The following is a 14,074-nucleotide window of genomic DNA, read 5'->3' as shown; positions in this document are numbered from 1 at the left end:
GTAGAGTGCCCCCTGGGTTCAACCAACAATATGAGAGAGAGAGAGAGAGAGAAAGAGAGAGAGAGAGAGAGAGAGAGAGAGAGAGAGGAGCAACAATCCTAGAGCAAGGCTGTCAGGTTCAAATCCTGCCTCTGTCCCTCTCTGAGATCTCTTAATGTCACTGTGACTCAGTTTGCTTCTCTATAAATATGTGTTAGCTACTATCTCTACAAATTATTGTCGATACTAGGTGCTCAATAAACATATATTGAATAAAATGAATGAAATAATGAAAATTCTTATTATGCCAAAATATTATTTTCAGCAATATCAAACTACCTTCAATAAGGATTTGAAGGGTGCCCATAATTTTTTCTGTTTTTAAGAAAGAGGAAAGGAAAACCCCTCTGGGAGATGACCTACTTGGTAACACATAAGTAGGTCATTTCCTACACATTATTGGGATAACCAATGCTTTTCATCTGGGCATGTGTAAGAGCACAGCTGGCCCAGCCTCCAAAGTGAAAAGACTCCTTTCTATAGCACAGCTCCTAACACACCTAGAGGGACACAGAAACGAATCCTTCCTCAAATGTCTCCTTCCACTTCAGTCACATAGAGCCTTAGAACATTCTTCTATGAATGCTGACTTAAACATTGTCTCCTTGCAATTTCCAGCCACCTATCCTGCTTCTGCTTCTTTGAGCCCACTTAGAAAGAGGTCATTGTCTGTAGACACTTAGTTCCCAAATTTTCAGGGTTTTTTTTTTTTTTTTTTGGAGGGAGGTACTGGGAATTAAACCCAGGGGTGTTTAACCATTGAGCCACATCCCCAGCCCTTTTTTTATTTTGTATTTTGAGACAGGGCCTCACTAAGTTGCTTAGGGCCTGGCTAAGTTGCTGACGCTGGCTTTGAACTTGCAATTCTCAGCCTCCTGAGCCACTGGGATTACAGGCATGAGCCACCTTGCCTGGATCTAGTACTATTTTGACTTCTCTCTTCCAAAGTAGTATCAATTTCTTCCATCCTGTTTCTGGGGGCAGTGAATTACAATTTCCCCACCAGTCTGATCTTTCTCCACAAGGCACAATCCAATGCCACTCCTAATACATGGCATCTCAAAGTAAACATGATGTACCTGCCCTGCTCTCACCAGGTAGAAAAGTTGAGATTGCCACCTCCTTGTTCTGAAGACACAGAATGGTAATTGCATTCTACTGTTGGTTTATAATGAGTTAGTGATCAACTAAACTCTCTAGATTCTTTTTACATCAATAATTTCAAGTCAGGTTTTCACCATCATTTGCTTCTACATTCATTTTCTAAACCTGATGTAAGACTATAGCTTACTATGATTACTCCTAAAGCTACTGCTTTCAGAGTATGCTGTAGCCTACTGAGCCTCTTTTAAACTTTGGATGGTTTTCTTGGGATTGGCTAACTTCACTTAGTATTATCTTCTCTAACTCCACCCATTTACCTGTAAATGCCATGATTTTATTCTCTTTTATTGCTGAGTAAAATTCCATTGTGTATATATGCCACCTATCTAAAGTACATGTATGAAGACACAAATTGGTGTGAATACACTATACATACAACCAGAGATATGAAAAATTGTGCTCCATATATGTAATAAGAATTGTAACGCATTCTGATGTCATAATTAAATTTTAAAATTTACATTAAAAAAACTTTGGCTTTCTTTTAGCAATCACATTAATTTTCTTGCCCAGCCATTTACCATCTACAACTTTGATAAGTGTACAATTTTTTATGTCAACACATGTAATCTTGCCCAGGACAGGGTCAGACCACCCACTTAAGGGACTGCCTCTCAGTTGACTTTTTTTAAATAGAGTTACCCAATTAATTCTAAATGTTCTAATTGCCATTACTTAATAAAAATGCTCTAATAGGAAAAGACATTATAACAGGCCAATTCCAATCAACATATAGTTTGCCTAGGTCAGTAGTCTGAAAACTTGAATGCCCTTCAGAATCCCTTCCCTTAAAATACAGATTCTCATTCTCCTCTGAGAATCTGTCAATAGGTTTAAAAGAGTTCTGGAAAGGGGCTGGGGATGTGGCTCAAGCGGTAGCGCGCTCGCCTGGCATGCGTGCGGCCAGGGTTCGATCCTCAGCACCACATAAAAGAAAGATGTTGTGTCCGCCGAAAACTAGAAAATAAATATTTAAAAAATTCTCTCTCTCTCTCTCTCTCTCTCTCTCTCTCTCTCTCTCTCTCTCTTTAAAAAAAAAAAGAGTTCTGGAAAATTAATAGTTAAAAAAATACCCCTAAATGACCAGTGGCTTGGGTGGATGAGGCCAGGAGGATGACACATTCAAAGCCAGCCTCAGCAAAAGCGAGGTGCTAAGCAACTCAGTGAGACCCTGTCTCTAAATAAAATATCAAAAAGGGTTGGGAATGTGGCTCAGTGGTTGAATGCCCCTGAGTTTGATCCCTGGTATCCCCCTCCAAAAAAATTACCCCTAAATGATTCTGATATGACTAGTCCTTAGAGACCAAGTGGTCTTGCCAATCAAAGTATGTCTATAGACCAGAAGCAGCAGTGGGCCCCCATAGCTGGTTAGGAAGATGGAATCTCAGACCAACTGAGGTAGAGTCTGTACTGGTATAAGATCCCAGTATTCATAGGCACATTAAAGTTCGAGGAGCACTATCTATGTAATTCCTAAAATTTAGCTTTAAAATTATTCATAAAGGAAAAGGAGAAGGAAATAAGAAGGATGGGAAGGAGCGTTCTGCCTCCTCTACTTATCAAATTTGTACAATTTAAACTTGGGCCAACACTTCTCTTTGCCTAAATTCCAACCCTGGGCAGGGTAATTGTGCTTATCTCACAAGGGCATTATGTAAAGGAATTAATGGATGGGAAACACTGAGAATAGTGCCTGCCCACACTCAGCCCTCAATGTAATGGATTAAATTATGACCTCTAAGAGGTTATGCTGAAGTCCTCTTTGTACTTGTGAAAATGACCTTATTGGTAGATGTAATCAAGTTAAAAGAAGGCTATCAGGGAAGGTTGTAAGCCAACATGACAGGTGCACCTGTTAAGAGGAAAATGCCATGTGAAGACACAGACTCACAGGGAGAAGGCCACGCAAGACACAGGAAGAGATTGCAATCACACACTGCAGGCCAAGGAATACCTAGTATTAACAATACCACCAAAAGCTAGGAAGGATTCCCTAAGGGGTTTCAGAGGGGAGGTGGCCCTGCCAACACCTGGATTTTGTTTAACTTCAGAACTTTGTGACAAGTTTCTGTTGTTCTAAGCTACCCAGATTAGTACCTTAGCTATAAATATGATAGTTGTTACTATTATTAGTAGTGAGAGCTGGCACTGGGCGGAGTACTAGGGATAATGAGGAGGATAATGAGGTGAACAAGCTGGGTCTCGCCCTCAGGAAGAATGTTGCTAGGAATTGTGCTGGACGGTAGTAATGACCAAATTTTACCCATCTGGTGAACCCTTCAGAGGGGACTACTACGGAGGGCAGATGGGAAAATGCTAATCAGTCCTTGGGGTTCAGAGAATGGTAGAGCTGGGTATGTAAGAAGCCAAATATATTGTCCCAGGCAGAGAGATAGTATTCGAAAACTCCTGAGATGACAGAGATGACCAATAACATCTCTGAAATCATGGATGCCATTTCTTGAGCTTATAAATTGTCTGGAGACTTGAGTTTCTATTTATCTATTTATTTATTTATTTTGGTACCAGTGATTGAATCCAGGGACACTTAACCACTGAGCCACATTCCCAGCACTTTTCAAAATATTTTATTTAGAGACAAGGTCTCACTGAGTTGTTTAGATCCTTGCTACATTGCTGAGGCTGGCCTCAAACTTGTGATCCTCCTGCCTTGGCCACCTGAGCTGCTGGGGTTAGAGGCGTGTGCCTCCATGCTGACTCCTTTTTTTTTTTTTTTTTTTTTGATTATCAACTCTAAGGTGGCACAGATTCATTGATGGGATGCTTATAGGAAAGAAATAAAATACCAGAGTGGGATAATTGAAGAGTGTCCAATGAAGGAACTGTTTACAAAGCTGTAGTCAGGGTTGACAGAAGCACAAGGATTAAGGAAGCAGCCAGGAGCTAGCAACAATAGATCACTGCTTCCAGGCCTGTGCCTGAAGACCAAGAGGACAGCTGGTCAGGGCCCCCCAAGGAGGCATTCAGTACCAATTTGCACCTGATAGGGAAGAAGCAGGGGCAATAAATATTTGTGATGGTTAACTTTATGAGCCAACTTGGCTGGGCCTCAAAACCAGATTTTGATCAAACACCAGTCTTGATGTCGCTGTGAAGATATTTTTAAGATGTGATTAATATTTAAATCAGCAGACCTTAAGTAAAGCAGATTAACCTCCATAATGTGGGCGGGTCTCTTCCAGTCAATTTGAAGCCTCAATAGGAAAAAAACAGAGATTCCTCCGAGGAGGAAAGAGTTTGGCCTCAGACTGTTTTCTTACTGAAGGTTACACCAACTATCACCGGTGTGCAACCTGCACTGCAGATCTCAGGCTTGCAGCCCCCACAGTGGCCAAAGGCAATTCCTTAAAACCTCTGACTCTCTCATGCGGGTATCTTACCTGACCTCTCTTTGGTTTCCTGCCAGTAAAACTAACCAAGTTGGGGGCGAGGTAGCCCATGGGTGTTGACTTCAGAGATCAGCCTCCTGGGTACAGGGACAGAGTAGGGAGGACAGGATGGACAGCTGATTTGGAGGATCAGTTCAAGATTATCAAGCACCGATGTGTGCTTTTGCATAGACAGGTACATACCTGGCTGTGTCCGACTTTTCACTTTATTTCCATGCTAATTCCCTGTGGCACTCAATTCCCCTGCACTGAGCAGTTTTTGTTCATGCTGCTGTGCCTCTGTACACACGGCTCCATCTGCCTGTGCTGCCCTTTGCCCTGTCCATTTGCTAAGTCTTGTTTATCCTTCCAAATCTGGCTCACGTGCCGCACGCTGTGTGAAGTGTGCGAAGGTCTGCTGTGTTTGCTCACCCCAGCGTCCCCCAGCTTTCTTCCCTGTGAGTGCCGTGCGGTTCTGTTATTGCATGGATCACACAGAATTCAGTGGTTTACACAAAGGTCTGCGCAGTTAGCACCCTGTGGACAGAGCAGGGGTGTGACCCATCTCCCTCTCACAACCTCCTGTTGAAAGTCTAAGCAAGTGGCAAGCAAGCGCATGTGACCCATGAAAGAGGTTCTCGGGCTTCTCCTCAAAATGCAGATGTGGCAAGTCTGAAACCACAACTCTAGCTTTTCAAAACCCATACATTCTGAACAGACCTGAGTTTCTGCACAGCATACATTTTGAGACAGCCTAGGAAATGTACTGGAGATTTATTTGCTGGCAAGTGTCTAATGTCAACCTCACTCAAACCGACTCCCCACAGCGTGTCCAATAACACCCTGAGCCACATTCTTCAGCTGCTCCAGGCAGAGTGTGGTGAATAAAAAGACATTCAACAGTTGGACAAGGCTCTCTTGGTTCCTTTCCTCCTGAGGTCTCAGCACTGAGTCAAACTGTTCTAAAGCCCTTTTCAAAATTGTTTCATCTGATGAATGCTGGAGATTCATTTTGTGGAGTTCTGTTAAGGAAGGATTGCTTTGGGCACATATTTGTATGTGTTTGTGGGGAGTCTGAAGGGAAAACATAAGCCCATTTATTTAGTCCAGTTTTCTGGTATGCTGTTACTTCTGTTTCCTTAAAATAAACTATAATGTCCAATTTCAAGCTATTTTCAGAATTTCCCTAAGCATAATGCAAAATTTCACACTGCCACTAAATGCTAAAAGCATATTTCAAGCTGAATTTTATTGCAAGTAACACCCTCCACACCAAAAATAAGCCTCTTTTGAACTGTCTAAGAAGGCTAGGATGTAGACAAGAATGGTCAATATGATAATCTAATGAAGGAGAATAACTCCATTAATTGTGATCCTGCTAGATTGTGTGCCATTTCACATAAGTTTAATGCTTGGGGAAAAAAACTATTCTATCAACATTCATTTGGGGGATGTGCTGGTACAGGGCACTGGGCTGGTTGGCAAGAAAAGCTAAAGGAGACATCAAGCTTTCAAGGAGCCCATGGTCGACCATAAGATAAACCAGGGGAACAAGAGATTTGATGCAATAAGCTTCAAAGTTTTACAGAAGGGGTGGCAAGATCTCAACAGGTAGAGAAGGGGGGAATGTCTTTCTAGAAAATAGGAATGATGTGGACCAAAGTGTACAGCAGGTCATGTCCAGGATCCCTCCAGTGAACAGAGGCCATGCTGCCTCTGGGACAGGTGACTTAGAAGGGACCTAAGGCTCAAAGTATGGTTTGTGAATCATATACTGAGATGTTAAGGCCTACCTAAAGGATTTTAGTCAGGAAGCAGTACAGGGCCAGATAAGAGTTTAGATGAGGATGTTTAGACCTGATCTGTGTTAGAATCAGTGATTCTGGGGTTGGGCAGCATAATTGATGGGTTTAAAGTCTGTTTGAAGGTGGAGAGCTCTCTTCGTGTTTATAACTTTTCTTCTTCAAGCCATACTGCTTAGATTTTATGATATATTACACATTAACAAGTACAAGTCGTATCTCCACACCCTTCTCTCAGAAGATAGGCTTCCTGACTCCCCGAAATTATTCCCTTTCCCGTCTGCATCTGGAAGATTAACTCCTACAATCAGGAAACACGTTGCTTCTTGTATGCAGCTGACTGGGGATTTTGCTCCTTCCAGGAAAGGTTGAGTATTTGATGGAAAATATTTATCTATGTTGGGGGCAACTCCTTGGATGAGAATTTGTCTCAAGGAAATAGGATGACCACAAAGGCTTATCTGAGGGACATCCTTCTCTATATTGCATATAATAAAAAATTGGTGGCAGCCCAACTGTTCAAGAGGAGATTAGGTAAATGTTACCCAGCCAATTAAATATTTTGGAGGACAATATCAAATAATATGGGTGAATGTTATAATGTAGTGCTAAATTTAAGAAGCAGGTTATAAAATGATATGATCCCAGTTTAAAAAATAATCAATAATTCATAAAGAAAGTTTTTTTAGGGGCAGTATAATGGGGATTGAACCCAGGGGTGCTTAATCATGGAGCCACATCCCCAGCCCTTTTAAAATATTTTATTTAGAGACAGATTCTTGCTAAGTTGCTTAGGGCCTCTCTAAGTTGCTGAGGCTGGCTTTGAACTTGAAATCCTCCTGCATCAGCCTCTAAATTTAAAATGTTTGGTCAAATTTATACCAAAGTGAATATCTTTGGTTAGCAGATATTTTAGGTGATTTTTATTTCTTTTTTGGTCTTATGTTTAATACATTTTCTTCATTGAAGATGTAGAAATAAATATTGAATAAATGAATATTAAAAAATGAAGTTCTTACGGTTAGAAAAACTGCTATTTATAAATGACTTACACAAGAGGGATAGAGTAGAGTTGGGACCTGTACTTAGTTACTGTGTATCTCTTGTGTGAGCCTGGGCTTCAGAGTCTAGACATGAATTCTGGGACATGTGCAGATAAACATTAAGACACTTTACCCTTTAAATTATATACATTTTCCATGTCTCATAACACCAGGTATGAACCTTGTCATAGTGCCCTTTGCAGGTAAGTAATTCTCGGTTATGTGTCTGCTTTTCCTGGTGAACTGGAGCACTTTGGGTGCATGGATTGTCTTTCATCTCTTCTATTTGTTGAGATCATTCTGTTTTCAAGTGACAAATATATTACTAAACTGATTTAAACAAAAAAGGAAATTAGTATTAGTTTTTGTAACTAAAAAGACCAGAGGCAGTCCTATTTCAGGTGTGGCTGGACCTAGTATCCACTGATGCTACCCAGACTGTCTCCCTCAGCTCTCATTTTGGTTCTGTTGGTCTCTTTGTCTAATTATTGGAAGCCTCAAGCTCACATCCTCACAGCTTCAGCCTCCATTGGGAGGAGATCCTCCTCTTCCCAATAGTTCCACAAAAGTCGCAGGATTGCTTTTCTTCAAGTTCCATGCACAGCACTGTGACCAAGGGCTTAGAATACACCAGGTACCCCTCCTATACCTGTGGTGGTCAATGGGGAAGGGTGTCAAGGTGCAAGGTTAGTCTCGTCTTAAAAAAAAAATGTGTGTGTGTGTGTGTGTGTGTGTGTGTGTCAAGAGGAGAGAATTGGTAGTTTCCCAAAGGAAAATCAGATATTGTCACAGGAAAGGGAGAAATGGATTGGGGGCATGGAGAAGGCATGTCAGCTATACTTCCTTTTGTTAACCTAGCACTTTGCTGCACTTTCCATCCACCGGGCAAGTACTCAGTGAAGCTTATAGAATAAATGAAGGGCCAAGACAAGCACGCACTTTTTTCCCCGGTAAAGAAACTTTTCTCCCAGTTCTGATTACCCAGGTGCACTCCTGATCCATGCTTTCTATGATTACAAATTCTTGCTCTCACAATTTTTCCAATAATGGGCTCAATATCAATTATTCATAGAAATAATAAATTTTATGATTCTTGAAATCATTTTCTTATTCCATCTTTACTAAGCATTCATTTCTTAGTCAAGGGAGAATTTCTATGGGATTAATGAGCCCAGCCATTATAACTCTGATCCAATCCAGAAACTACCATTACCTGATTTATTATTTGTCATTGACAGATTGTCAAAACGTTTCTATTGTATGTGGGAAGTAGTCCAACTCAAATATGGATCACTTTACTTAATGATTGCAGAACTTTTTTTGCCAGCAAAGCAAAGAGCAGTAGAAATTCTGTTACTCACCATTGTGCAGGTGAGTTGCAAGTATTTTTCGTTTCCTGTGGTTGGACTTCCATGTTATGATCTTTGAAAATTTAATACAAGCACACATAAAAAATTTTAAACAGTACAATAAATACGTCTTTCCTCATGGAAGCAACAGCTGCTTTTCGTTTCTTTCTAGAGATATGCAAAGCAAATATAAGCATAATCATATCAACTTATCTCCATAGCTTCCTTTTCCCTTTTACACGAACAGCAACATCAATGTACCTATTATGCACCTTGCTTTTTTCACATAACAGTACACATGTCTCAGAGATTCTTCCATATTAGAACAGATAGCTCTACCTTGTTCTTTTTAATGACTGCATCACATTCTACTATAAGGATATACCATAATTATTTTAACCAACCCTCTATTGATGTATGTTTTATTGGTATTCTTTTGCTTTTTCACCAATAAGGACTTTCTGATTCAGCTGATCAAGTGTTTGTTTGCCTTTTAAGAGACATCACTAGGAGCTTCCCAAAAAATAAACAACAACAACAACAAAATCTAAAGCCGTGGCAATGGGAAGGAGCAACTTGTGATTCCAAGTAAGCTTCTAAATGCCTTGGTTTTCCTGGCACATTGTATCTGTGCCCTCTCACCCATTATTACTCATCATGGTACATGGTAAAGGAAGGGGTATTATATTCTTGCCTTTCATCATTTATCAAATGCAAGTTCTGAAACCCTCCTATGGCCCCAGAGTGACCCTAACGCTCTGAATCCAACTGCGTTTAACTGAACTGCTCTCCCAGGCACCCAGCTGACCTCTGGCATGACAATTGTGATTTGTGTACCAAGTGAAAGGCTAGGTAGGACTGAGCTGGGCAGACTTCCAGAACAGTGGCTGTGGGACAGTCATCAAAACAGGTTGGGAATCAGAGTTCGGAAGCAGCCTCTGCCCTCAGAGAACACTGCTCTTCTCTCAAGAGGGGAAGCTAAAGGCTGCCTCCTCACCCACAAAGCGGCTTAGATTTGGAGGCTTTGACATTTTCTTGGGCAGAGGGTTTACACAGCCCCTTGATAAGTGACATATAAGTTTATATACTTCTCAATAGAGTACACACACTTAACTTGTAAGACTCCTACCATGAGTACTTAGCAAAAAGAGAAAAAAAAATTCAAGTAATGCAGAGAATGCCCTACACGTCTGCCTGATGAGCATGCTCAGGGCAATGGGGTGTTGTTCCTGAGACCAGCAATACTTGTTGACTGGAATCTTTTGATTGAAAGACCAGGCAAGTGACTGCAAGAGATTGATCCATACCTGGTGGCAGGTATGAGAGGGGTCATAGGGGAAAGTGAGGAATTCATTGAGAATAATTAATGAAGAATTAGAGACTCTGAGAAAATAATTATTAGCATTGATCATATCAAGCGATGCATTTGGAGCTACATCTGGTTTTGTATCTGAGGGATTTGCAGGGTTCCTGTTGACTGCATATGAATATCACCCTTAGAAACTGACTTCTGGACTTAAGGCATGTTAGATTGAGCTCCACTGCATTTCATCTGAACTTGCCTGAAACTTATAGTGAAGTTGCATACCAAAATTCGCTAAATAGCAGGGCAGAATTCAATCCCAAGCTGTCAGCAGGGCCTAAACACATAGCCAGTACCTTTTATTGCATCCTTGTTTATGACCTTATCATCTGTATAACTGGGAGAATGAGATGGCTTTGGATGACTAATAGGCTTAGAATACACCAAGACTAAGATATTCCCCAGGACTTTGAGTTTAAAAACCAAGATAGACCCAGGCAAACTGATGGTGTGTTAACTGTTTTGGGTTTTGAAAGGCACCAAGACATACTATGTAACCATTAATTTTTCTATTCTGAATCCTTCATCTGATATTCTGTGACTGGATCTTGTCCTGAGTTATAGGCACATATATAAAGTGTTGAAGGTTAAATGGTGCCTTCAGATAAGTAAAGCCTGTTAGATATAAGGTAAGTCCATTTGTAATGGGCTTTGAGCTCTTGGAGTCTTTATTCAAGTCTTAGACTCTATTAATAACATGACTTCAACAATATAAGTAATCACTGGCTGATTTATGTACTTTATAAATGTATTTTCACTATTTGCTGGATATTATGAATTGTAACAAGGTGAGTGAAGCCAGTAATAGAGAGTTGTGTTGCAAAAGTTTTCCCCATTAGAGGAGAAATTGAAGCAAAATGAGTGATGGTAGTCGTGGGAGGCTGAGGCAGGAGGATTACAAGTTCAAGGCTAGCCTGGGCAACTTAGTGACACCCTGTCTCAAAATAGAAAATAAAAAGGGCTGGATTTACAGCTCAGTGGTATAGTGCCCCTCCATTTAATCCCTAGTACAGGGTGGATAGAGAGGAAGAAATAAAGAGGGAGAGAAAGCATTGAGTGATGATGGGAGGTTCTCCAAAGAAGTTATATAAATGGCCAATAAGCAATGAAAGATGTTCAATACCAATAGCCAGGGAAATGCAAACAAAAACCATGAGATACCACTTCACATTCTCTAGGATGACAATAATAATAATTAGTAATAACAAGAACAATAGGCAGATGATAACAAGTGAGGATGTGGAGAAACTGGGACCCTTATGCATTGCTGATGTGATAATAAAATGATGCAACTGCTTTGGGAAACATCCCAGCACTTCCTTAAATGGTTAAACATAGTTTATGCTCCTTCCTATCAGGCTCTCTATCTTGAGGCATAATTCAAGAGATAAGAGTTAATTGGTATTGCTGAAGGTATGTGAAAAAAATTATAGAAGTTTTTTTTAAATCACTAAAATTAAAAAACAAAAGGTAGTTCTCTAAAACCATCTAAGCTCCTCTTTTCACTTATTGAGGATGACTTTTCCACAAATAATGCCAAGTTCATGACAATTTTATTCTGTTTCAAAAGTGTGTAAAAATTATTGTATCCATAAGCATCAAATGGACAGCATGTATAATAGCTATAAGCATGCACTGTGGGGCCAGACCCTCTGGGTTTAAATCTTGGCTCTGTTGTTTACTTAGTCATTTTGTGCATCATTTACTCTTCTATAAAATGGAATAGCAACATTACATGTTTAACAGCTGCTAAATTTGATGGTTAAATTAGTTAATATATGAAAGCATTTACAATAGTGTCAAATATTGTGTGTGTGAGCTTCATTGTTTCGACTTAGTCAACTAAGCGAGGGACCTAAAATAACAAGTTAATCTTAATAACTCAACATCACTTGGTTGTACCACCTTGGGAATTTGTAATTATAAAAGAACCCAAGCATTAGACCACAGATGAGTTAAGTTGGTACTTTCTCAGCAGGATTCTTAAAAATGGTATCCATGCCAAGTAGATTAAGAAATGGAATGTATAATTAAGACTATGTTTGAGAACAGATTTTTAGACAGAGAAAAGTTTACAGAATCCCATGGATTTTTCCCCCTAATTTATTTGAAAAGAACACCATGTGCCAGTTTGAGAGATTCTCATCCATCTGTCATTTTGGGGGATGTTTGTCTCTTGTGTGAATCCAATACCCAAGTAGTGGGCTTATCCTGGGACAAATGAGTTAAAATAATTGCCTTTCAGTAAAATAGACTTTTATGGTTTACATGTAATGATATCACAATTCCTGTTACAAACAAGTATTTTTTGGAGGGATACAAGTACACACATATTCAACTTACTGGCATTTTATTTTAGGTTCTGCTCAAAAACATCTCAACTTGACTGACTCATCTTCATGTGGACAAAAATTTCACATACCAGTATGAACAGAAAAGTGGGAGGAGGTATGGAAAGCGTTTGGTAATTGATTTAGACAGGAGTACCAGAATTTTGTTTTAGCTAGGGTCCTCCTTGCACTTCTACAAGAGCTTGCACCTCTCTTCAACTTGGTCTATAAAGTTTACTCACACTATGGGGTTCAGCAGTTGTTTGTGCTGCAAGTTTGAAATAATACCATTCTTTTCAAATACTTAAAAATACGGAAATAATTTTGGTTCACAGCTCAAAATATGTGAGTGTGGCCAATTTCTTCCAGAAAGAAAAAATATATATTCTATGTTCTCATTCCAAACTTTGAAATTCTGGCTGTCCTTCTGAAAGGACCTTACAAATAAAATTGCAAGGAATGCAGGTGTAGCAAGAACGGAGATAACAGCCCGCCCAAGAGTTCCCATTGTGCCATTCCATAGATTTGAGGCAGTACTTGATGATGAAGTGTGTGAGCCACTACACTGCTAACCAATACCTGAATGCCCTGAAGGGAGCATGGTGGGCCGCATCCGGGCCCTGGCTGGAACTGAAATATGTTACTGTTTCAGGCCACTCGGAGGTGGCAGGTGCAGAGAAGCAGAGAACAGAGACCTGACCGAACCCAGTTGAGCCCCTTTATACATGAGGCAAGGCAAAGCTGGGTAAGTTAAACACTCAGAGCTGTTTGCTTCTTCTGTAAGATGGAGAGAGTGATATTCCATTGTATTTGCAATGGTGTAGATCAGTTATCCATAGCTGCATTAAATGCCGTGGTCTTCAACAAGGAACATTTATGATCTTGATGTTTCTATAGGTCAGTATTCCAGGCATGGTTTAGCTGGGTGCTGTTGCCTCTGGGTGCGATCAAAGCTGCAATCAAGGTGTCAGGCGGGTTCAAGGATCAGATGTTTCACCTTAGTGACTCTGTCCTGTGTGTGATTGCTCATCTTCAGGTTTGACGAAGGGAGGATTTGCTTCCAAGCTTGCTCTGTGGCTGTTGGCAGGCCTGAGGCCATGGTTAGCTACTGGTTGGAGATACCAATTCCTTCCCAGGTGGACCTCTTCCTAGGGCAGCTCAGAGTGTGGCAGAGGGAGCCAGAGATAGCAGGGGAGAGTGAGGTTGATGGCAGTCAGCCTTTTTGTAACCTAATCTTGGAAGGGACATTCCATCAGTTTTGATGTATTGTTAGTCCTCAGAAGTCTGTCATTAGTCCAGCCCATTCCTAAGGCGACACAACAGGAGAGGGGACAACGTGCAACACCTCAGGGGCTAACACATAAGGAAGTACAGGCCTTTCCTAACCTCTGGCATCAATCCCAGAAAGGAGTTCTTGGGATTAGTTTCTGGCAGCAGTCACCTTTACCAAAAGATTAAGAAGCAGCTGAATTTGACACCTATATAGTAATTCGTCCTGTATTGGGTAAACTCAGTTAATTGACTGCTTGCTAAGATTTTTGCAATGTCAGACTAAGCTTTGTAGAATAATAAAGATTAGTTTACAGATGGATCAT

General features: G+C 40.5%; 1 protein-coding gene and 1 long non-coding RNA gene across 3 annotated transcripts in view; one reads left to right on the top strand and one right to left on the bottom strand.

Annotated features, from left to right (window-relative positions):
* The window catches only part of LOC107153340, a 21,302-nt gene extending 15,866 nt beyond the window's left edge, over positions 1 to 5,436 (bottom strand). Inside the window, exon 1 of the long non-coding RNA XR_001504899.2 lies at positions 4,797 to 5,436. This is a non-coding gene — a long non-coding RNA (uncharacterized LOC107153340). The remainder of the gene's footprint in view (positions 1 to 4,796) is intronic.
* Positions 5,437 to 13,101: 7,665 nt separating this feature from the next.
* Positions 13,102 to 14,074, top strand: part of Papss2 (3'-phosphoadenosine 5'-phosphosulfate synthase 2) — a 95,256-nt gene continuing 94,283 nt past the window's right edge. For both annotated transcript variants that reach the window (XM_048807432.1, XM_048807431.1), the window contains exon 1: positions 13,102 to 13,224. In XM_048807432.1, coding sequence (XP_048663389.1) covers positions 13,117 to 13,224 — 108 coding nt within the window. In that variant the 5' untranslated portion in view covers positions 13,102 to 13,116. The remainder of the gene's footprint in view (positions 13,225 to 14,074) is intronic.

The sequence above is a fragment of the Marmota marmota genome, unplaced genomic scaffold, assembly GCF_001458135.2.
Source record: "Marmota marmota marmota unplaced genomic scaffold, marMar, whole genome shotgun sequence".
Lineage (NCBI taxonomy): Eukaryota > Metazoa > Chordata > Mammalia > Rodentia > Sciuridae > Marmota > Marmota marmota.
Note: the sequence above shows the minus strand (reverse complement) of the source record. Positions and strands in the feature narration are given on the sequence as shown.